General features: G+C 42.7%; 1 protein-coding gene across 3 annotated transcripts in view; it reads left to right on the top strand.

The window, feature by feature from the left end:
* Positions 1–23,768, top strand: part of TRPC6 (transient receptor potential cation channel subfamily C member 6) — a 453,173-nt gene that overhangs the window by 161,325 nt on the left and 268,080 nt on the right. For all 3 annotated transcript variants that reach the window (XM_078655966.1, XM_078655967.1, XM_078655968.1), the window contains exon 4: positions 10,761–10,977. In XM_078655966.1, the coding sequence (XP_078512092.1) occupies positions 10,761–10,977 (217 nt within the window). The remainder of the gene's footprint in view (positions 1–10,760; positions 10,978–23,768) is intronic.

The following is a 23,768-nucleotide window of genomic DNA, read 5'->3' as shown; positions in this document are numbered from 1 at the left end:
ACCTGTGGTCACCCAAAACCAGTTCTGGTGCTAGATCCTCACCATTGGGATTGGTACATGGCTGACTAGGACACAAAGAAAGGGACAAGCCCAGGTGTTATCTACATCTGCCTCTGACACCTTAGGCTTCTTAGAAGTTAAGTTCCTGGGCACAGCCCAGATGGCCATCCTGTCGGAGGTCCCAAGACCTTTCTCTCATCTCTGGGAGCAAGTTCACACCTCATCAACGCGCTATTCAGCACCAGGGTGACAGTTGAAAACTCATGCAAATGGGCTTGTAGAGGCAAATGGCAGGTATAAGGTTGCTCTTTAAAGTACCTTTAAAGTACCTTTTGCAAAATATTTAGTACAAATCCGAGCAATGAATTGGGCTTGTGATAAATATTTTTTTAAAGTCCAAGAATAAACTTGGTAGCTATTTCATAAGTGGAGATACCATTAGTTAATGTTAATACTATCTCTCAATGCTTTCCTAGGGAACATCTCAACTTTCTACAGTTTTTGGGGGTATTGTCACTGTAAGGACATCATTTACATTTAACCTTTTCATGTCCTTCTTTAAAATACCATGCACCTGCCTTATTGAAATTGCCTGTCTACTTAGGGGTGACTGATTAATATTTAAAAGGAAGGTTTAGGCATGCTAACAGGAGTTAATCTTGCAGGTCGAAATTGCAGTTTTAAAACTGCACAGACTGGATAGAGCTGTTGGCCTGCAGTCATGTTTTGCTTTGTCATTCTAGTGGTGCACAATGTGTGCTGCAGTCCACTAGTGGCATTTAACCTACAGGCCCTGGGTACACTCTGTACCATATGCTAGGGACTTACAGGTAAGGTAAAATACCATTTAGGAGTCTATTTAATTTCAACATGTTTTAGAGGTCAGAGCATATTCACCTGGGCCTTGGTAGCAGAGTCCCAGTGCACCACGAAATAAAACTAGTAGCATCAGTGCAAAAAAATGGGAGTAAGCTTGAAAAAAGAGGGATTTTCCTACAGTGAGTACTTCTCTTCAGGCTGCAACATCAGACATTCAGTTTAGAACTGGACTCCAAACATGACCACCCAGGAACATTGCAGGATCCCAGAAGAATAATGCTATTCAAAACACTGTTCAAGAAGTCTTTATAAACTCTTTATTAACATTCCCCTGTGAATTAGCCTTATGCGATTGAGCCTTTTTAAATACTTACACAGTATTCATAGAGTATACTAATATTAAAGACATGCATTTTTCCTTGTAATATAACCTTCAGATACATATTTTGTGCAAATGTACATGCCTATAATATATTTTGTTTCCATTTAGCGAGAAAGTAATGTGTGTGTCCACTCCTAACAAGGTCAACAGTGGGTTTGAAAAACATTTTGACTTTCCATTTCAAACATGAAAAAATGCTAAAACATTTTTCGCCACAAATAATTCTGGCTAATCCAAAAGTTATGAACATATTTAATCAAGTGATTTCTGCAGCAAGTGACGTAATCTAGCCTACTCTTTCTTTTTATTTAGGGAAATATGAACTACCTCCAAATTGCATTCTTCTTAATACCATAATAAAATCATGATCACTATCCAGGATGTTAGGGTGGGAGACATTTTTGCAATTTTAAGGCAAAAACCTGTGTTTTCTCGAGCAGAGAACATAAATTGATAATAATGCCTTTGACAGTGCATGGTATGAATAATTAGTGTGCCTTTATGAAGGACTCTCTTTTTCTATAGAAGAAACGCAAGTAGCATTTCGCTCTTCGCAGTTTTTTTGTTTTTGTTTTTTCAAAGATCATGTAAATACAGTTTTAATTATCCACAGATTACACGTAATACAAACATTAAATAAAAAAATGCAATACTACAATTCAAGTGAAAGATACACTGGTGTTTTTTCCTTTTTTAAAGTTTTTTTTTTATTAACCAACAAAGTTGACATTACAGGGCATTGAAAATGCATACATATTTCGAGTTTGGAGCATACATAGGTACAAGCGTACTGATAGTTCCATCTGACAACAATGACTATGGTGTAAGATGGTCATCTGAAACAGGATCAAGGGGGGGAATACATATCCTTCTGCATTAACTGTTCCATTTGCCCTACATAGAGGACCATTTCCTGGGACACCCATGGTAGACATAAACCGTTTTTCCCCTGAACATGCACCAGTCCATGTAGTTTTTCCAGGTGTCCACCCTGGGTGGTTCCTTCGCTACCCACAGCTGCGCAATATTCCGTGTGGCTAAAATTTGGCCCAGTGTAGCCCAGAGTTTATCTCTGCTGTTGAGGTCAGTGGGCTCCCAAATGTTCAAGAGACATCTCTTAGCTTCGGCCCATATGATTACTCCCAACGCATGACTCATACATTTGTGCATTCATGACCAATAGGACTGGATAAGGGGGCACTCCCATATTATGTGCATAAATGAACCAAGTCACCCACATCCGCGCCTTCAGCTGCCCTCATGTATCTTTCCCATTTTAACCAGGGTTGGCCCGTAAACATATATCCTGTGGAGGATTTTTAACTGGACCAGACGCAGTCTGGATTTGATTGCAACCTCCTTTGGGGAGCCTCCTGCCACTCCTCGTCGTCTCTCTCCAACCCGCCACCCTCCCAGTGTTGTCGCAGGAGAATAAGAGGATCTGGGGTGTTATTTATCAGCTTTTTGTATGTCAAGGTATAACTCCGTCCGGCAAATAGCCATCTAAGAGTCTGTCCTCTAGTGGCGAAGCATCGTGTAGGGAGGTGTCTTTGGGCAGACTCGACTGCAGGGCATGTCTGATTTGCAAATACCTGAAGTACTCCGAGTCTGAGAGTTTGTGGCTCTGTTGCAGAGCGGCGAACGGAATCACCTCACCGTTTTTCCATAGTTCCCCGATGGTAGAGAGTCCCATCAGATCCCACTTGTCAAACCCTTTTGTGGTACCCATTGGACCCAGTCGTTCCGAATCTCATAGGGGGTAGCACGAGTGAATTTCTTGTCCCACCCCAGACTCTTACTGGCCATGTGCCAAATTGTCAGTGAATGTTTCGGTGGTCCCGTAAAGTGACATATTTGAGGCCTAGATTAGAGAGCTCTGTAATATGTACCCCCCCGGCAACAACCATTTGTCCATCCTATATGCAGGGTCATCTTCGAGTCTATACAAACAATGGTTTATTGCCGCCAGGTGTGCCACCCAGCCGTATCGGTTTATGTCAGGTAGACCGATACCCCCATCACACCAACCCAGGACCAGTTTCCGCAGCGCTATACGAGGCCTTCCATCCCACAACAGCTCTCTCTGCAGGTTCTCTTTCTCGTCTAAGTATCTGGCTGGGACTTAGTCGAGGGAGTTTTGCAGAGCATATAAGAAACGCGGCAGTGACATTGATTTGAATAATGCCGCCCTTCCTAATAGCGAGAGTGTCTTCCAAGTAGCAACATCATGTTTGAGCGTATTGAGCGGAGGGAGTAGATTACGCTCATATAAGAGCTTGGGGAAAGCTGCGATAAAGTGCCCAGGTAGCGGAAACCCTCCTTTGCTATTTGTATGGGACAGTCACTAGGCAGGGGGCGGAGATCGCCACTAAGAACGTATAGAAGGGACTTGCCCCAGTTAATCTTGTACCCGGAATATCTCCAGAAAATGGTGAAAATATCAAGCACGACTCGCAGGGAAGACTTGGGGGAGGACATAAATAGGAGGATATCATCCGAGTAAAGCGAAATTCAGTCCTCCCATCCCGCCGTCCATTTGAGTCCTAGGATCGAAGGACTCCAACGGATCCATGCTGCTAGGGGTTCTAGGGATAGGGCAAAAAGGAGAAGCGAGAGAGGACATCCCTGACGGGTCCCTCGACCCAGACCAAAGACCACTGATTTTTATTGTTAACTGAAACCCAATTTTGTTAGGACAGCGACCACTCTATCGTATCGAATGCCATCGAGGCATCCAACGAGACCACTACCGCAGCTTCATGGATTGTGTCGAGTCTTTCTAAGACATCATGTAGGCACCGCAGGTTCAGTGCTGTATTGCGGTGGGGCATAAAACCCGAATGGTCAGGGTGTATCAGTTTCCAAATCACCCATACAAGGCGGTTTGCCAGAATTTTGGCTAGAATTTTAGGTTTTGCATTTAACAGGGAGATAGGCCTATAGGAGGAGCCTTGATTCTGGGGTTTCCCTTCCTTATGGATCGTTACCAGTGGGGCTAGGCGTTGGTCGTATGGTAGAAGCCCCTTCTCTCGGCTCTCATGAAACATAACACGCAGGTATGGAGCAATAGCGTCGGGTTTCAGTCTGTAGAGCTTGATCAGCAGACCATTGGGGCCCATAACCTTGCCAGGGCGGAGGCCCTGGGTCGCTTTTGCAAGTTCATCGTCCGTAAGGGCACTGTCGAGCGTATCCCTTTCGTCAGTGGTCAGGGTCGGCATTTGAATCTCTCTTAGGAGCTGTTCAGAGTCTGTGATGGAGAAAGTGGAAGTCGAGTTGTACACGGAGCTGTAGTAGTCTGCGAACATCTGGGAGATTGGTTGTGGGTCAGTCCCTGTGTGCCCTGTCTGCCCCCCTATGTCTATCAATTCACTTTTAATCTCAAATTCGCAGCAGGGATTACAGCAGCTTTTAAATCATTTTATCAAGTTTTGTAATGAGCGAGGGTTGGTGTTAAATGAATCAAAAAACAAATATATGATTTTTAGAAAGGGAGTGGGTTAGCTAAACAAAAGACCTGTGTTAGTTGGTATTAGTGATCTGGAGTGTGTCAATGCTTTCGATTATTTGGGCATCCGCCTGACTCCGACAATAAATTGGGCGGCACATTTAGAAAAGGTGAAGATGCAACTTATACATCAGACCGCGAACATTACTAAAATACACAGGAAAACATTATAAAGACAGCTAGCACCCGCTCTGGAAATTTATAACACAAAATTATTAGGTGGTGTCCTCTCTGGGGCCGAACTGTAGGGCACATGCTTGACACATTGTTTGTCCACAATCGAAAATCGCTTCCTTAGATCCCTGGTAAATCTACCGGTTAGCACCCCGCTGGTGCCTCTATACTTGAATCTTGCACAAAGGCAGCTGAGGCATGAAGTAAGCTATCAACTCCTGATGTATTGGCACAGGTTGTGGACAGTGGATGAACTCTTGCCATACCGAGAGCCCCTCTCCGAGCTATTGAAGTCTTTGTCGATCACCTTGATTCCCTGGTAAAAGAGCTACTGGGGAGGCTTAGGATGGAGGGATTCCGGTCTGACCCAGATAGCCTGGCAACTGTATCCAGATTGATGCTGAAGGAAAAGTTTTGGGAAGCAATATCATTGCTGACATTGCAGAGGGCCACTTGACTACCAAATTTCTTAATTTTAAATGTGTCCCCTGTTTTGAGGACACTGGATGAAATTGTCCCTCCTTTGACCCGGAAACTATTTTTTCAGTTTTGGTACAAGACTATACCTACGAAACCTTTTTGTTAAAAATGGAGCAAGGATGTTTTCTTTGATGATCTCTGTCCTGCTTGTAATGCAACCCTGAATCCATCGTACATTTTCTATTTTTCTGCCCTAACTACAAATCTCTCAGGGAAAAATGAATAATACCACTTTGTAAATTAGCTGGACCTGGCACTATCTAGAGGTGCTAAGAATAATGAGTACAGATACATATAGAGTTGTGGTCTTTGGTTTGTCCAGATATTGGCATGCACTGTGGCTAAAACGAACTAAATGCACTTTATGATGGACCTCGACCTATCCAAAAACCAATATGCACTCTAGATCAAGAGCACAGTAAGCATCTAATGATGATGATGATAAATCATTAGTGTGCATTTTACGACACTCTTGTGAATACAATAAGCACATTTGGCGGTCTAGTCAAACAATGGTGTTTTGGGCTATAAACATATTTTATGGCCAATAATACATAATTTACGCCTGACAGGAATATCCAGAAGTAAAGTAAATGTCTAAAGTAAATGAATTTTACACCATGGATTTCTTTGTCACGTGTGTGAATGTCCACAAACATTGTTAATTGTTGTTCAGAAACTCCAATCTGATATCTTCTCACCCTGAAAATGGTTAGAAAAGAATTGGGTGTAAAGGGGAATGGATCACCCCCACATTGTAGCTTTTTAAAATATTCCCAAACATAACTAACAGTGTTCCTGAGGGTCCTTGGGGATGAATCCCCATCACACACACGCCTGAAAAAGAGGATAGGGCTCTACAGAGAGATATATTTTGTTGGCCATATCAAAGGCTTGAGGAGTATAAAAATATTTTTCTTATTGATCGATAAGCTACACTCCTGAATCTATTTTCTGAACACACCAGACATGGAATGAACATCTCTGAGATTCCTAATGTTCTGTCACACTATAGGTGAGTATGCTTTTAGGAAGGCCAGGATAGATTTTATAAATATTAAGATAAAAAATTATGTCAATTCAGCTAAAGAACTCTTCAAAATTTCAAAGTCACTCATGAAGCTTCCTACTTCATCAGCAGGCCCAACACCATTGGACGTTAAATGCAATATGTTTCCCAATTTTTTCTTGAAGAAAGTTAATAAACTGTCTGCAACTCTGCCAGGAACAGCATCTCAAATTCCCAATGATGAACCCACCTTCCCAGATGGAAAAAGAGCTGATGCGTTTAACTACCTTCCTAAAGATTAATACAGGAAATATTGAAGGTTTACTGACATCAATTAAATCAGGGTCCCCTCTGAACTCTGCACCACCCAAAATTCTTCTGAAAGGTGGAAAGGAAATCTGTCCGGTCCTGGAGAATATAATTAATCAGTCTTTTGATAGAGGTGAAGTTCTGCAGCACGGAACATGCCATGCTAATGCCACTTTTAAAAAAAATCTTCACAAGATCCATCAACCCCAGAAAGCTACAGGCCAATTTCCCTTCTTCCAGCTATTAGTAAACTTGCTGAAAAATGTGTTTGAACGTTGAACGAGACCGTGTGATAAATGCAAGGGCTAGAGTGCAAAGAACATCTAATATACTAAATTCTAGCTCTGTGTATCATAGAAGAGACCCTTTCCATATATACTGTATCGAATTTAAAATTAACGAACAAGGAGTAGAGGAATCTCACAAGATCCATCTATGTCCTGAAGATGGTCTCATTGATACATTACAAAGGAGGCCGAAACGTCGATGTATAACTAATTCTTCCTGTTAGTCAAACTAAATTACTTTGAGTCTTGAATCCTTTGTCTAGGATCAACTCAATTTATGATAGCACGGAGATGGGTATTTATACACTGATGACTAGTATATTTCCATCTTTGATTCATCCCTGATTTCTGTTATCAATGTATGCAAAAATTGTTTGCTTTCGAACGCCTGTTTTTTGCATTTTTAATATATATCTAATTATTTTTGGTACACGTGGTTACTGTAATTTATTTACTGAATAAATCATGTAAGTTTCGATGTAAATATTTTTGGGTGAATATCACAATGGGGACGAGGGCTTAGAAGGTCCAGCATACAGGCCCCAATCAAATTGGCAAAAACAAAGGAGTATGCTGTTCCGATGAGGGAGAAGATAAATGAGGAGTGGCAGGGATGGGTGAGTATTGTCAACCAGGCGCTAGAAGAAAAGAGTGTCTCTTAGCACTGGGATAGCTTCAATAAGGCCTCATCATAGGGCAGCTCCTCGTTGGGCCGTCGCTGTAATGCCCAACGCGCCACACAATGGGGCTCTTTGCCGGAGTTCTTTTTTGATTACCGTTGTGAAGCTTGAGGGTGTTATGAGAGGGCTTATGTGTAGTGAATAGAAGTGGGGCCACGTGGGTGTGATCTAAAATAGCTACAAGAGACTCCAAAGGCTTTATTCACTTGGTTCTTGTGCTATGCGATAAAATATCGACTGGTGAGTCGTGGACTGAAGGGGGAAAGTATATCTGCTTCGGTCTAAAGAAATGTGTAAGGTGTGTGGAGGGTCTACATGTTTCATGCCCTATACTGTTCAAACAGATCTAGGCATTTCAAGAGGACATAAATTACATCTACTACTCATAGGGGATGGATTTGACTAGGTGAAACTCAAAAGGAAATTCTTGTCGCCTAAAGTCTAGACTCAAAGAGTAGTCCGTTTGAGTGATGGATAAAAGAGGTTAAAATGTAGATCTTATGGAATAAAAAGCAACTCTTTTGAGGGATTAATTTACCCCAACCGTAACTAGCCAGGATGATCACTGATTTAGCGACTGAGAGAAACTTCAGTCAAGAATCCAATCCGTACGGCACCTACCTGCATCTGGCCGTCACAAGATTTTTTTTGTGGTGTCATATGTTGTCACTTTATAGAAGATATACTGAATGTTTTAAGAAAAACACCTTTTGATTGAATCCCTTGTAGGCAGCTTTACCTGTTTAACTTTTAGAAAGTGGATATTTCTTTTTACTTACTGCTCTTTGTGCCTGACAGCCTGTCTCCAATACACCTCTGGGTTGGGTGACAGCTACACTTTATGCATACCCCTAAACAGTCACAAACATACGAAGGTCTGGGTGTGGCTGAGCACTCATCTGCATTCAACTGCATTCTGATATCCTTCCTGGGCAGGAAGGGGGATAGGTAGACCATACTTACATCTGAATAGGCTGTCCCCTGTCCTCACAGAAAGCACTGATTTTCCCACCGGGTTAGCTTGGCAGACAGGACTGGGTTGAAAGTGATCCTTGCGCACTTCAGAGAGTTCCTATAAAGTCACCCCCCTACATCACAGGCACTTTTTTCTGAGATCTCAGGGACACAAAAGACTTCCTGCAATTCTGCTGGTGCTGCTGGACTCTGCCTTCTGCAAGTCCTTCACTTGTCTGAGGTGCCCTCTTTGAGCTATCGTCCTCAGAAATGGGTTCTACAGCTGCTTTCATCAACAATGCTCCTGAGCCCCTGAAATCAAGCTTTTTGGCTAGTCACGACCTTAAATATCAAAAAGAATGGGGGAGGTAGAGGCTTTTTCGAGCTAGGTCCATCCTCCTTTATTGTGCTATAACTGAAACCTGAGGTGTCGGGTAAAAGGACCTAGTCATAGGATAAGGATTGGGCATCTGATCAGTGAGATCAGGAAATGCCACCAGGAAAGAAGTTTCCTGGTGGCATTTCCTGATGTCACTGATCAGATGCCCTATCCTTATCCTTTGACTAGGTTCTTTTACCCGACACCTCGGTTTATATTCACGACCTCAAACAGGCTCGTTCGCACTGGGACTGTGCCGTTGGCTCGCAGGATAGCCAACCTGCACTCTATCGCAGTCGGCCTGAACTTTAGATTAACCCTGGTATAGCGCAACCTAAAGTAACCTTTTGGCGCAATTGACTACTAACCACTGTTTCTGGATAATTCTTTCAAGATTCATAACTCCGGTTCTACTTATGGGATTTTTGTTGTGTTTTGGTCTTGTTTAATTCATAAAATTATAATCTATATTTTTAAACCTGTGTGGGGTCTTTTTGTGGTGTATTCATTGTGTTACTGTGTAAGTGATTTGCACAAATACTTTACACATTGCCTTTGTAGAAAAGCCTGACTACTCTGTGCCAACCTACCAGAGGGTGAGTACAGGTTATCTTATTATGTATCTAGCTTACCCTGACTAGAGAGGTGGTTCTTGTCTGTTCTGGGTGCATACCTCAGCCAACCAGGAATGCCATTTCTAACATTCCCCCTTCAAAGTGCAGGTGGCATTGCAACACTCTAAAAACATGGGGCTACTTTGAAGCAGCCACTCCATATTTCACTTGAATGCGCTGACCTGAGGGCAGCGAGAGCTAGCGTCTATCCTGGGGACTGCGCATTCTCTGTAATAGGGCGCACTGTCACTGTTTGTGCTCGGCACACCCTTTGAAAGGTGCGCTGTTGCACAAACAGGAAAAGGGCACCGTATGACTACTACGGCTCCTAGTGCGAATGCCATTACTTGCTTCCAGCACAAGCGCTACCATAGTTTTTGCCTGCAATAATTGGTGACCCATACAACTTGGCAAATTGTTCTAGTTACAGATATGAAATACATAAATATAAAGAACCCTAGCATACTGGTATTGTAGGACATTATCCGACTCCAGCACTCCGAGTAAAAACATGACACAGTCAGATACTCACCATGTTGTGGTTTGTTGATTGGTATGTGTGAAAGATCTTCTTTGGTGACTTGAAAATCATCACAACTTTCTTGACAACTTTCTGCCACCTGTACCACATCCTTGCCAAATTTTCTGGGCATCAACATGGTCTTAATGTCATACCATAAATCCAAATGGGAATCCTTTACAAGATTGTAAGTGGCTTAAACTTTGACACATGAACTATAGGTTGACTGGCACCAAATTACATTTTCTCCCATTTCACTATACGAGGAGGGGCCTCCAGCTCAAAAGTCTCTCTGGAACCATGTTTGGCTCCTTTGCCACCCCTTGGCTCCCACCACAGAACGGTGTCATCTGATTTTGCAGTGTTATTAGCTTTGGTTTCTATCGTGCTATATGGCAGTCACAATTTAAAGTAAAGAAGATCCATAAAAAGCATTCTACACTGTTCATTTACACCCTCGTTGAGGCTGGTATGGCCGGTGCTTTACTACACCCTTATTGATAAGCACCTTCTTATGTTAAGTACATTCTGAGGTCTCCTTTTAGTGGGTAGCTCCATGTCGTATAAACATTCACCATGATTTGTTTGCCTGTATTTAGCAGCTTGTTTACTTCACATTTGCCTGTGCTTTGTGGCCTTTTCTTGCAGCTGGGAAAGATCTTGCGAGGCCCATTCATGAAGTTCGTGGCCCACGCCGCCTCCTTCACCATTTTCCTCGGTTTGCTGGTCATGAACGCAGCTGACAGATTCGAAGGCACCAAACTCCGGCCTAATGAAACTAACACCGACAACTCCAAGCAGCTGTTCAGGATGAAAACCTCCAGCTTCTCGTGGATGGAGCTGCTCATCATCTCCTGGGTAATAGGTAAAGGTTGCCTTCTGCTCGCATGTTGCTGCTCAGCTGTTTGTGATGACTGTCACTCCTCCTGCACGCTTGACTGCACGCAGTACAGTTTATAATGGGCGCCGGTACGTCTTACGTGTTTGTTCGCCGCACATTTAGAAAATCGAAAATAATCAAATAGCTGTTTCACAGACTCCACAGTACACAAGAAATTAGCATGAATGAATGAAACGATATTCTTTTCACACGAGGAAGATTGCCTTCTTGTTATATACAATTCTTGTCCCCGCTCTGTTTTTTTTTGCAATTTGCAGCAGTTTGCAGCTGCAGGCAATTAGTGACAACATTGCATCTGACTAAAACAGAAATAGTTTCTTATTAGACACGTCTTAAAATACCATGCGGTTTCTCACCTGTTCTCTTTCATTTGTTTTTAAAACGTCTGTTTACAGGAGGTGACACGCGGCTGTCTCTCAAAGAAGCTTCCAAGAAAGGTCACGTTTCCGGCTAGTGTTTTTTCGCTGTATAGGTTTAGTAATTTGTCGTTTGTGTACATGCAACGGACTAAGCACAGAAGAGGGCATATTTTAAGCTTTCTAGTTGGTGGCAGGGCCCTCTTAATAGCATTATTAGCTACCCCGAGCAAAGCAGTGCACTGGGCCCTGCCTACACAGCCCCGCACAGGAATAAAAATGTTTAATGGAAAATTAGTGTTAAATTCTGGTCTGCATGTGGCCTCTAGGCTTGTGGGGCCATCTGGTCTGCAGGGGGCCCCTGTGGGCGTGGGGCCCCTGGGACAGTTCCCAGTGTGCCCATGCGAGTCACTGGTTGGTGGCGTATTTTACATCCAAATCTCTCAGGCTTCCACCCAATTTCCTTTCTCACATTGTCCAGCTCCCTCCTTTGATAACAGGCACAGTTCTATGGCAAGCTGAATTTTGGCTTGGCCGCCAGTGCTTAATGTGTGCATGCATTCGCAGCTGATAGGCCACTGCACTCCTTTCTAGGAGTATCACTTTTTGTGCTGTGAGAATTTGACCAAGAGCAAGAGAGAGAAGGCAGAAAAGTGATAAATAAGGAGGAAGATAGAAACAGAGGAAATGAGGAGGTATTAAAAAGAACCTGCAGGATTGAGGTAAAAAGACAAGAAATGTATGGTGGGGGAAAAAAGAGGCATGAAATGGAATAAATACAGGGCTACCTTAGCATTCGGCAGCACCTGTGGCACTCTCTTAAGATAAACTGGACCCTTAAGTACAGTTGATGATGGCAGTCCCAGACTACAAGGAGAAAATGTGCCTAGTTGCCTGGGACAGAGGATGGAAAATGCTGCTTTGTGTAGAAATGCAAAATCGCTCCCATATTCTACCCCTCCATTGGCTCATCTTCAGTTTTTCAAACATCTCTGTGTGGGACAGTGAGTGTTATGTGAGCTTTTGGCTTTCTGGTGCCTGGTTTCCTAGCCGGGCTGGTGGCTTAGTGGACTCATACTTAATTCCCATTCATTTTGTCAAATGTGAAAAACCCTTTGCCTGTTTTTAATTTTTTATATTGTACTTAAAATTTTACCTGCAAAAGTAAATTTCATGATACATGGTACAGTTTGATAACTTCCAAACTAGCAAGGCAAGCCACAGAAAGCTGTGTGGATATATACAAAATGAGCGCCCGGCCAGTAGTACAGATGTTTTCCTCTTCAATCCACGGATCGAGCTGCTCATTCCAACTGACAACCCAAAAACCACCTGTTGCGGGCAAGCACAAAGCTTTTCACGGGAAACAGTTCTCTAATGAAGATGTATTGAAGAAAGCCATTCTCAGAACTGCCAAGGTTTGAGATTGTATGTGTGACATTTTCATGGTTTCAGTGTACTTATGAGTGACATTCAATGACCAAGTGTGTGACACTTAGAGTGACACTTTCACATGAGCATAATCAAGCAGTGAAGCCAATTGCACATCCTCCTCACATCATTGCACATGGTTTTACACCTCCCTGGACCACTACAGCTGAGCTGTTTGCAGTACCACGGACAATTTATAACATTCATTCGTTTCTCCGAATAGTCAGTGTAAAATTGCCAGGTCATTGTAACTTGGCTACATAAACACCTTTTATCACAACTTAGAAGTTACAGTACCTCCCTTTTGGTATGATGTCAATCTCAAACGTCACAATGACAGGCATCACTGTCGCACTCACTCAGGGCTGGCATTAGCACTGGTGGCAACTGGCACTACAATGACCACCGTCTCCACAGATTCCCTCACTATCACGCTCCACCAGGGCCCCTCATTGCTCTACCACCACCCTCTCACATCCATTTAATTTGTTTTATAGCATCACTCATACCAGTGTAGGGTGTCAGAGCACTTTACATCGCACACATATTATGCAGATACAATGAATCACATATGTGTAAATCAGTCTAGGGAATGATACAGAACACAAAGAGGATTACACGATGTGGGAATCACGTCATCCATACTAGTAGGCCATGTATTAGGAGTGTTTGAGTGAAGAAGCACAAATGCAGGATTTAATACCAACCACAGTGGTTAGTTAGAATTGGCTTTGCAAATAGGAATGCATTTCTAACCAAACAAACCCATTTTAGCAACATTATGATAATGAAAGATTGGGAAAAACATAACATTATAACCTACACCATGCAGTTTAAATGCATCTGATGACAGTTTATAGGTCACTGTGTTAAGAGCTGATTGCAGCTTATGAACTGCAAGTATCAAAAGGATCTCTGTGACAAAAGCAGTAGCCCACTGCGCTATCTACATAAAATACAGTTCCATCCGCATAGTAATCTTCAGTAGGCAATTAATGAACCTGTCTGTGCTAGTATATCATGAGTCAAAACTGCCACAAAAACTCTGATCTCTCTCCAGTAGGAAAATTAATCACTACTGCTACCTCATTCTTCCCTGGTCATTTTTATTGTTTCGGGAAAACTGCTGGACATACAGCTCTGCAGAGTGCTTTCCACAGCGGCATCTCTCAGCTCAGCACCAGTTGCAGCAGCATACTACGGGTCTTATTTGATCGCCCTTAAAAGTCGACCCCTGCACAGCATTGATAGTGCTGCCTTGCCCCACGTCTGGTGCTCTGCAGTTTGAACTACTCTCTATCCAGTTAAGTTGACTGACTGCAGTTAGACTTCCACAAGCACTTAGCAACATTTAAATGCACCAGTGAGAGAGATTCTGGTGCTCAGCTCAAGCCTCAATTTAACCCCTCTGCCTGTGAACATTCAAGTCAAATCTGCTGGTGAGAGAGTTCAGATGCCTACAGAGAGCCAGTGCTATCACGTGCCTTTTGAGCAGCAGCCTGCGGCACACCCCCGCCCCTGCCCCACGAGCAGCACAATACAGAGCATGTCGACACTGACAAACCGGTGGGGTGGGGCTGCCCTCCAGATTCACCTATGGCACCGCCGCCTGAACTACTGGAGGTGCTGCTCAGGTGGGGCGTTTGGGGTGTTACACCCCCTAAAAAAATTTATGTAGAAAATAGTTGCGTGCAAGTGCTTTCAGTTGGGCACAATCCAGTGTCTGTCAGAATTCACCTGGGATTTTTAAATGCTCCCACTGACCAAAATACACTCTCTGTTTCTTCTGATGGGCTTGAAAATGATAATTAGTTTGAAAAATGAAAATGTGTTTTAAATCACCTTTGCAATCCTCCTTTCTCTCGCTATGGCAACTGCCTTATCTAAGCAGCAGACAATGACCTACCAACATTTGACTCACTTTTTAGTGACCTTCAAAGTCAAGTAGTAGCCCCAGAGAATCTTACTAGGTATCAGCTATATACACCGCCTCCAAATCTTTACCCTGAACTAACTCCACCATCACAGCCACAACCAAGGAGAATAGTAGCCCTGCAGGCTACACAACCCCACAGAGTCCCTAGCTAGACCTCTATACAAACAGCCCTTACAGACCAAGGAACAGACACTCAACAACATCAAGTTGAGCTATGACCCAAAACATCCTCTATACAAAGAACAGGGCATAGAAACAAAAACTCAGACAAGTCCTGACAATGTTCAAACATTGTCACAAAACGATAATGTAGATTGTCAGTGCCCAACATAAAACCCCCTGCAAATCATATCAATGACAATTTTCATTTACTCAGGGAAGACATAGATTGGGTAACGGAGAAAGTCAGCACACTCCTACTCCCCCGTGAGAAGATGCACATACCCTCTACAAAGCGCACAGACCACTCAGCCACCAGAATCCCATGACCATTTAATTGGCCAGCTTAGTGAGATCTTGACTAGAGTGGTAAAAAGATCAAATACCACCCAAAAATGTAAAAAAACGGGTAATTCTTGGTATAACCAGGAATGCCGGAGAGCCAAATCAGAGCTAATTACTGCAGTCAGGGAAAACATATCAGACAATGTTAAAACCAAAAGAGCCCAGTACAAAAGATGTCTACTTTTTGCCAAAAAAGAATGGGACGAGAGGGTATGGTCTGACCTGTTAGATGCTTGTAAGCGCAAGGACCAGACCTCCTTCTGGAGCCTTATTGCCAGTGGCACCAAAGGGGCAATAGACACTAAAGATAGATTTCTCGAAGAGAGTACTTGGGTTAGGCATTTCTCCCTATTATATGCTAGCGCCGACTCAGGTGTTAGCGAAGACCAGACCAACACGTCTTTAGAGATGGCATTACAAGAACCCCCTCTTGTATTCACTCTGAATGAAACGATTTCAGCAATTAAAGCAGTTAAGCCAGGAAAGGCCCCCGGTCCGGACAGAATACCAGGGGACCTCTGGAAGCATGAGGACTATATCTGGGCTCCCTACATTAATCTACTATCCAACGAAATTGCTAGTGGTGCCCCTGTCCCTGAAACATGGAAGGGGGCGGAGATTGTAACACTATTCAAAAAAGGTGATAGGTCGAACCCTGCGCACTATCGTCCTATCAGCTTGATTGACGTGTTGCAAAAAATCTTCGCCCGCAAAGTTCTTAGCCGACTTGCCTCATGGATCGATGATCACTCTATTTTTACGAGGTACCCGGCTGGTTTTAGATCTAAAATAAGCACAATGGACCAGGTTTTTAGATTTTTATGTTTAGTCTGGAAATACACTATCATAAGGAGCTCCCACATATATGTGGCTTTCGTCGACTTGAAAGCAGCCTTTGATACGGTCCCTAGGGCTGACCTATGGAAGACACTAAATAACATGGGCGTGCCCGGAAACATTCTACAGCTATTAATTAGACTGCATGAGAACAACTATGCCCAAGTCAGATGGGGGCCAAATGGGGAGCTAAGTGGGAAAATAAATATATCTAAAGGGGTTAGGCAAGGGTGCGTTTTGGCACCTACCCTATTCTCCCTTTATGTTAACGATATTCCTGACACCCTTTTGGGCTGCGAGCATGACTCTCCCAAATTGTGTGGTGAAGCCGTTCCGGCATTGTTATTTGCAGATGACATGATTTTAATTTCTCAGACACCTAGAGGACTTCAGAATCTTTTAAATAAATTTAATTTATATTGTCACGACAGGAAATTGGAAATTAATTCCTCAAAAACAAAGGTCATGACAATTAACCCCCATAAGGATTTTAACAAAGTTTTTAAAATAAATGATGAAATTATTGAAGAAGTCCCCAATTTTAAATACCTTGGTATCATTTTAGATAGTAAAATAACATGGAAAACACAACTCGAAAATGCTAAATTGAGGTTGACCCAAAACCAGTTTCCAATTGTAAAAAAGCAGAGGAATAGTCACTTCAAAGCTGTTTCTCCGGCCATTGAACTGTTCAAAGGCAAAGCACAATTATCTTCCCTCTACGGGGCGGACCTTTGGGGTTACGCATTGAAGGATACTTTTCTAGTACGTGAGAACTCCTTCATTAGACAGCTCCTAGGTGTACCGGGCTCCACACCATTGATTCCCGTATTGTGGGACCTAAACTTCCGACGCACTGATGACTATGCCTCCCTTCGCCCGCTGCTCTATTGGGTCCGTCTGTGGTCCACAGAGGAGCTGGTGGATTATAGAGAAGCATTGAGAAAGATAACGGCCATAAAAAATACTACCTATTTGCCATGGTTAGTGTATGTCGAAAAATGGTTTGAGAAATTGGGCCTGAGTAATTTTTGGTCTGACCCTGAATCGCTAACCAACATTTCAAAAAAACTCCTGAAACAAAGGTATTGGGAGTTTATAAGTGATTCAGTGTTAACCAAACCCAACATAGGAACTCTGACCTTGAAATTTTTTTAAATAAAAATGACTATGCAATTGGAGCCCTTTATGGATGAAATCTACCATCCGTTTGCTAAGAGTCTATATCTAAAATTCAGGTATGGCATCTTGCAAACGAGGGTCATGACAGCCAAATGGCATTGTATTAAGGGTGCAAACGGGAATATTGATTCCAACCTATGTGAGTTTTGCGAAATGGGGTTGAAAGAGGATGAATCCCATGTATTATTTACATGCCCTGCTTATTCTAGTGCAAGGATAAAATGGCTAAAGCCTATATGCAAACTGTTGGGCCTTCGCCATATTGGGGTTGGGCTCAGAATATTCAAGGGTGATACCTCACAACCGATAGTGTTTAGTTTGAGCCGTTTCCTCTTATGTGTAGCCCTGATTGGAAAGAGAAAAGGTTTTAAAATGTAATCCTATTTACCTTCACATGGATTATTGCTGGCTAGAATAGTATCCACAAGTTAAGTGCAGAGGAAAAAATAACTGGTATTGCATTACATGTTAAAGTATTGCTTGTTTTTAGTGATCCTGGTGCTTCTTTTATATTGTAATTATTTAATTGTTTTTTTTGTTTTTTTTCATATTTAGTAAGTGATCCCGCTAGATGAGACAAGCCGACTGTAATGAATTTTCTTCCATTCTAAAAACATTTTTGGGACATGCAAATACATTTTTCTGTTACAGGAATCACGTGCTGCTAATTGTCCTCAAATCTAACTGTGACCTTGCATTTGTTTGTATCCTTTTAAATGTATTGTATCTTATAAGGTTTTTAACCGAATAAAGATTGAAATTGAGAAAACCTATCTATAACAACAGAATCAAAACTCCCCGAGACAATAAGCTTCACAGGCCAAGAAAATCAAACAATCACCTCTCAGAAGATGTAAACACTCTGCTAAAATACTATGAAGGCACACAGAAAGCCTCACCAGACACAACATCAAACATCCCGATCGTCAAGTCATCCAACTACATAAACAGGAGATTCAACACTCTACAAGGCAATCACAAGAACCTGATCTAGATCACAAAAAACACAATGTCCTCCACTGTAGCCCTCAAAACAGTCACAAACCTGAAATGCATGTCGCACTATTACAGATCAACTACAAAACACATGATGGATATAGCAGATATGATCTTAACACATGATCTAGACATTCTATTCAATGGAAACATGGCTAAAGCCAATGGCAGCCGCAATTCTAGACATTCTCATTCCCCCAAATTTTGCCATCTTATTTCTAGATCGCACACTAAGCAGGGTTGAGGTCTCGCTATAATCCACAGAAACTCCCTAACCCTAAACTCACTGTCACTAGGAAGCACATTACTGTTTGAGCTTTTGGCAGCTGAAATCAAGCTTGAAAAGAAACTGCTGGCAAAAACACTCCTGTTATACCTTCCCCTGGGGAACAACACAGTCTTGGAGCAACTCATGGAAACTATCAAAACTAACGCTACCTCAGGCTCGAATACAACACCAATAGGAGATTTCAACCTGCATTTGAACAACGACAATGGCCTGATAGTGATTGCACTCAGTAACCTGCTCCAGGATCTCAACTTGATTCAAGCATGAAATGGACCAACTCACAACAAAGGTGCCACACTTGCCTCATCATCACCAAACTGGGTTCAGTAAATCTGCTAGATATCACCCGAACTGACTGGTCTGACCACCATCATTATTTTTCCAGATGTATACACAAGAAACTAAAATCAAGGGTCAATCGAGTAGGGAGAAAACAAGGATGAGGGACTACAGCCTCATAAACAGTACTGGAATGGTAGGACTATGCCAAACCTCTTTGGAACCTAGGACTGACCAAACATCGGCCATGAAGTGATGCACCCCTTCAACAGCAGTATGACCAACATAGACCTGAAGGCTGCTCTGTTACATCTAAAAAGTAATAAGAAAAAACCTGCAGTACCATGGTTCAACCAAAACATAAACAATGAAAGAAAACAATTAAGACATTTGGAAAGACCTTGGAGGAAGGACTCCAACACCACCCATCTTGAACAGTTAAGAAGGCACAGAAATGAATACCAGTAGGCTATCTTGGATGCCAAAACATCAGTGATCAGATCTCAACTAGAAAGAGCGAAGATCAGGCCCCAAAAACCTTTTGACAAAATAAAAAAACAACCAAGAAAACTTGGAGAAGCCAAAACTGCTAACAACTCAACGGACATCTTCAACACCTTCTCCACTTTCTTTAAAGAAAAACGCACGCCCATAAGCAACTCTATTCACAGCCAAGCTGGTACCCAACCTAGAGAATCCATCAACCCCACTCTCACAGCACAAAACAAGAACTCTGTCCAACACTTATCAACAAACCTAGGTAGAAACAGAGACTTCTGGAACAGCTTCAGATCTCTATCTCAGGAGGAAATCCAGAGGACAATGCTGTAATAAATCATACCACACATTTTGATGTCTCTATTACTTCCCACCTACTGAAAGAGATACACCAATCACCAGTCACTCCCTCATGGACAAAAATCGTTAACACATCTATCCAACAAGGATCCCATTCAGAATGCCTGAAGATAGGTCAAGTATTACCTCTTGGGATTGTCAGGAGCCGTCCTTAACTGGTTCACCTCCTTCTCGCAGAACCGGCAACAGAGAGTCAGAATCTGCACCACCCTATCTGATGTAGGAGAAATCGACAGGGGCATTCCACAAGGATCTACAATCTCACCAACACTCTACAATTTATACATGGAGCCACTCACTGAAATCTTTAAACAATCAGAAATCTCATACCACATGTATGCTCATGATACTCAGCTATACATCAAAATCTCCTCTCATGAGAATATCCGGAGACTGGATGACACCATGAAGAAAACACTGGATTGGCTGGAACACAACCTTCTGAAACAACCCGACAAAAGCAAAATTCATTTTTCTTCTCCCCTTTCCTTAAATCCCCCAACTGCAACTTGTGTCTCTTAATCTCAAATCGCTAAACTGCACCCCAACCATCTGCGACTCAGTAAAATCACTAGGCATCACATTAGACTCTAATTTAATCATGGGAGCCCACATACAAGCTGCAACAAAAAGTGTTAACCAACATCTACACCTGCTAAGAAAACTAACACCTACATAGATTCAATCAATAGAGCTCTCAAGATTGGATTATGGGAATGCCACACATAGGTCTACCAAAAGCCAGCCTAGCTCCAATGAAAGCAACAATAGATGCAGCAGCAAGATTGTTAACAGGTATGTATTGGCATAATCTCATCTCTCCATCACTCAACACCCTCAACTGGCTCCCAGTTGAGGCTAGGGTCCAACTGAAGGTGGCTTGCATAACACACAAAGCTCTTCATAACTCCAGTCCTCAATACATGGCAAATAGGATCAAGCTTTTAGGAGGAGAAAGGTATTTGAGAAGTGCTAAATCTCTAATACTGGAAAAACCCAGATCTTAAAAAAGGGAAACACAAGGACACACTTTTAATGGATATGTTCCAAAAATATGGAACTCACTACCAGCCTCAACAGGCACAATTACCTCACTCAGGCTTTTCAAGAAGGAAGTTTAAGCCATGCTACTAGAAAAACATGGACCTGAAGCGAACAATTTTAAAACTGTTATTTTCCCTATTTTACACTGCTTACTATTTTTCTATACTTTTCACTATGAACGCTACTCACAGTGATCCTTATTTCATATTTGTATCCTATTGTTTTATACTTGCCACGCAAATGTTGTGCAGAATATCATATGTGACAGGTGATTTAATGTACTGCCACCCTCTTAAGCTTGCTTGTTGTACATCTCTCTGATACCGTGATGGTCATGGGTGAGCTTTTTAAAACATAATAAATAAATAAAAAGGATGGTGGAAAACAATAATCCTTCTGGTACCGTACCAGAGGCTACTGAGTGTGTAAATGTATAAGAATGGAGGAATAACAACAGTGAATTCCAGAACAAACTGTAAGTGACTCCTGACAACAACCCCATTCCTATTTCAGATAAATGTTGTAACTTACCCATTTAAAGCACTGCAGCGGTCCAACAGAATTAGCTCTGCCATATCGCTATCCTCTGCGAAAGTTCTGATTTCATCTATTGCAAAAAACACAAAGCCTACTTTGTGTCTCTATCCAGGTGTCAGGAGTCTAACATCTTGGCTTCTTCAAGGAAGGTAGATCGTTGTCTGGCCATCAGCTTTTCATGCACTTTACCTAGTGCTGCCTAGACGATGTGTGTCAGATAATGTCACCAGGGCTTTAAGTTGGAAGCTTTTTCAATATTATATACAAGCCATAGTTGCTGCTTATTTATCTTATGCAACTAACAACCAATGACAAAGTCAATAGTCCTGACTTGTTGTAGGTATGATGTTACTTGTTGGATCATATATCTGGATGCAATGACAGCAACAGCAAAATACATGCCGGGCAGTACACTATGCTAAGAACAGATTTTTAGCTTACGTGTTTTTAAGCCATGCCCTAATTACATTGGCCACGCCCCTTGAGAGACGCCCCAGTTTGTTCATCCCACTTAAAGCCCTGGTCATAGGCAGGATCTCATTCTTTGTGCTAAGACCAAACTTTTCCCAGAAGGGATTGACAGTGGGCGGTTGACAGGCACAGGACCGGATTCCGTTGGGAGAGGTCACCTTTCTGACAAAGTAAACAGGCAGCTCATCACACACGCCTGGAAGGCAGGTGTAGCGATTGACCGACAGGGCAGATTAATAGAGTGTAGAGTGATTTTATACCACTATTTTGACTGAAAGATGGCAGAAAATAAATTATTGGTTCCTTGAATGTTTTAAATCTAGGAATACATTTTTGATAAACAATTCCAATATATTACCACTTATCACTCATATAACGTTTTATTGAGATAGTCTGATTTCATTACTTACTGTTAACCTTTACACGTTAAGACCAAATGACAGCATATTTCGTTACATTACCTGATGTTTTCCAAACAACCGGTTTGCATATGATCAGCACATTGCAACTTACATTGCCATATGTAATGCTCCACTTTACTAAACAGTGACAGTGTTTAGTGTGCTCTAACAAGTGCGTTTACCGTGACACCACTTTATTGAGATTGTCAAATATGGTGACAAGTTAGCCTAGCAGCAGATGCTCAGCAAGTCATTCCTCCTAATATGGTGCTGTGGGCTTACATTTTGCAAATATTGTAAGGTGGCTAGCTGTGCATACACCAGCTCTCAAATCTCTTTGAACCACTGCATGTTTTAAGTCATGCAACCAATCCAGTATGTTGGAGTAAACGTGTTTTATAAATCTTTTCGAGTAAACCCTTAATTAGCTACATGTTCTAAAGTCTTTTTCTTTTCTTTTGAAACATTATTACTAATTTGTCTCCTTTATTTTTCACAGCCTTTTTGTTACGGGGTGATTAAAACATCGTACGATAATACGTGCTACGAAGTTGTAATCAGTCATTCATTAGTCAGGACAGGAAAACAGACACCCTGCTAACCTTTTAAATTTCACAATAAATGTTAGTCCCAAACTTCACTCGAGGACATAAATACATGACCCTTGACCAGAATTCATGTTTGTTTCCTAGGGGGCTGGCCCTGCACTAGAAAGTGAATGCTGCTTTATATTTAGCAATGTTCTCTTTCTTGTAAGATCCAGTGCTAGCCAAGACGTTTTAATTTTTATTAAATTTACATAAATATACCTACGTATATACCTACGTATTATTGAACATGCTTTCAGCTAGCCCCCTTCGTAGTCGTGCTTGTGTCCTGGTGAAAGCGGTGGGACTTTACTGTTCATAAAATTGCCCTGAAGACGGAACCCTTCGAAAACCGAGCCCGAGTGCTCCACCTTACTTGGTCTGAAATTGCCCTGAAGACGGAACTCTGTGCAAACTGAGCCCGTGTGCTCCACCCCAGGGTTTGTCCAGCAGCTGAGGGAGTTGTAGCGGTCAGAAGGAGCGGGACTGCGAGGCCCAGAGGTGCTTGCGCCAGGTCATCGCGCGCACCTGGTGCCTCTTCCCGCCCCCTCCTCCCTGAAGGCTCTTAACGACTCGCGGCCCCCGCTTTGCGGGGGCCGCTCGTAGTCGTGCTTGTGTCCTGGTGAAAGCGGTGGGACTTTACTGTTCATAAAATTGCCCTGAAGACGGAACCCTTCGAAAACCGAGCCCGAGTGCTCCACCTTACTTGGTCTGAAATTGCCCTGAAGACGGAACTCTGTGGAAACTGAGCCTGTGTGCTCCACCCCAGGGTTTGTCCAGCAGCTGAGGGAGTTGTAGCGGTCAGCGGGAGCGGGACTGTGAGGCCCAGAGGTGCTTGCGCCAGGTCATCGCGCGCACCTGGTGCCTCTTCCCGCCCCCCTCCTCCTCCTTCTTAGCCCAGATTCCAGACGCGAACGCGGGACGCGCGCGGATGGAAGCGCGGGCGAAGACCGGGCAAAGAGCGGGCCGTTTGAGGCCGTTCGAGGACGTAAGAGACTGGACTGGGCTATTCACTTTACCATCCTCTTTCCCTTTACGTTTCTTCCT

The sequence above is a fragment of the Lissotriton helveticus genome, chromosome 8, assembly GCF_964261635.1.
Source record: "Lissotriton helveticus chromosome 8, aLisHel1.1, whole genome shotgun sequence".
Lineage (NCBI taxonomy): Eukaryota > Metazoa > Chordata > Amphibia > Caudata > Salamandridae > Lissotriton > Lissotriton helveticus.
The sequence above is the reverse complement of the archived record's forward strand: the minus strand, read 5'-3'. Positions and strand labels throughout refer to the sequence as shown.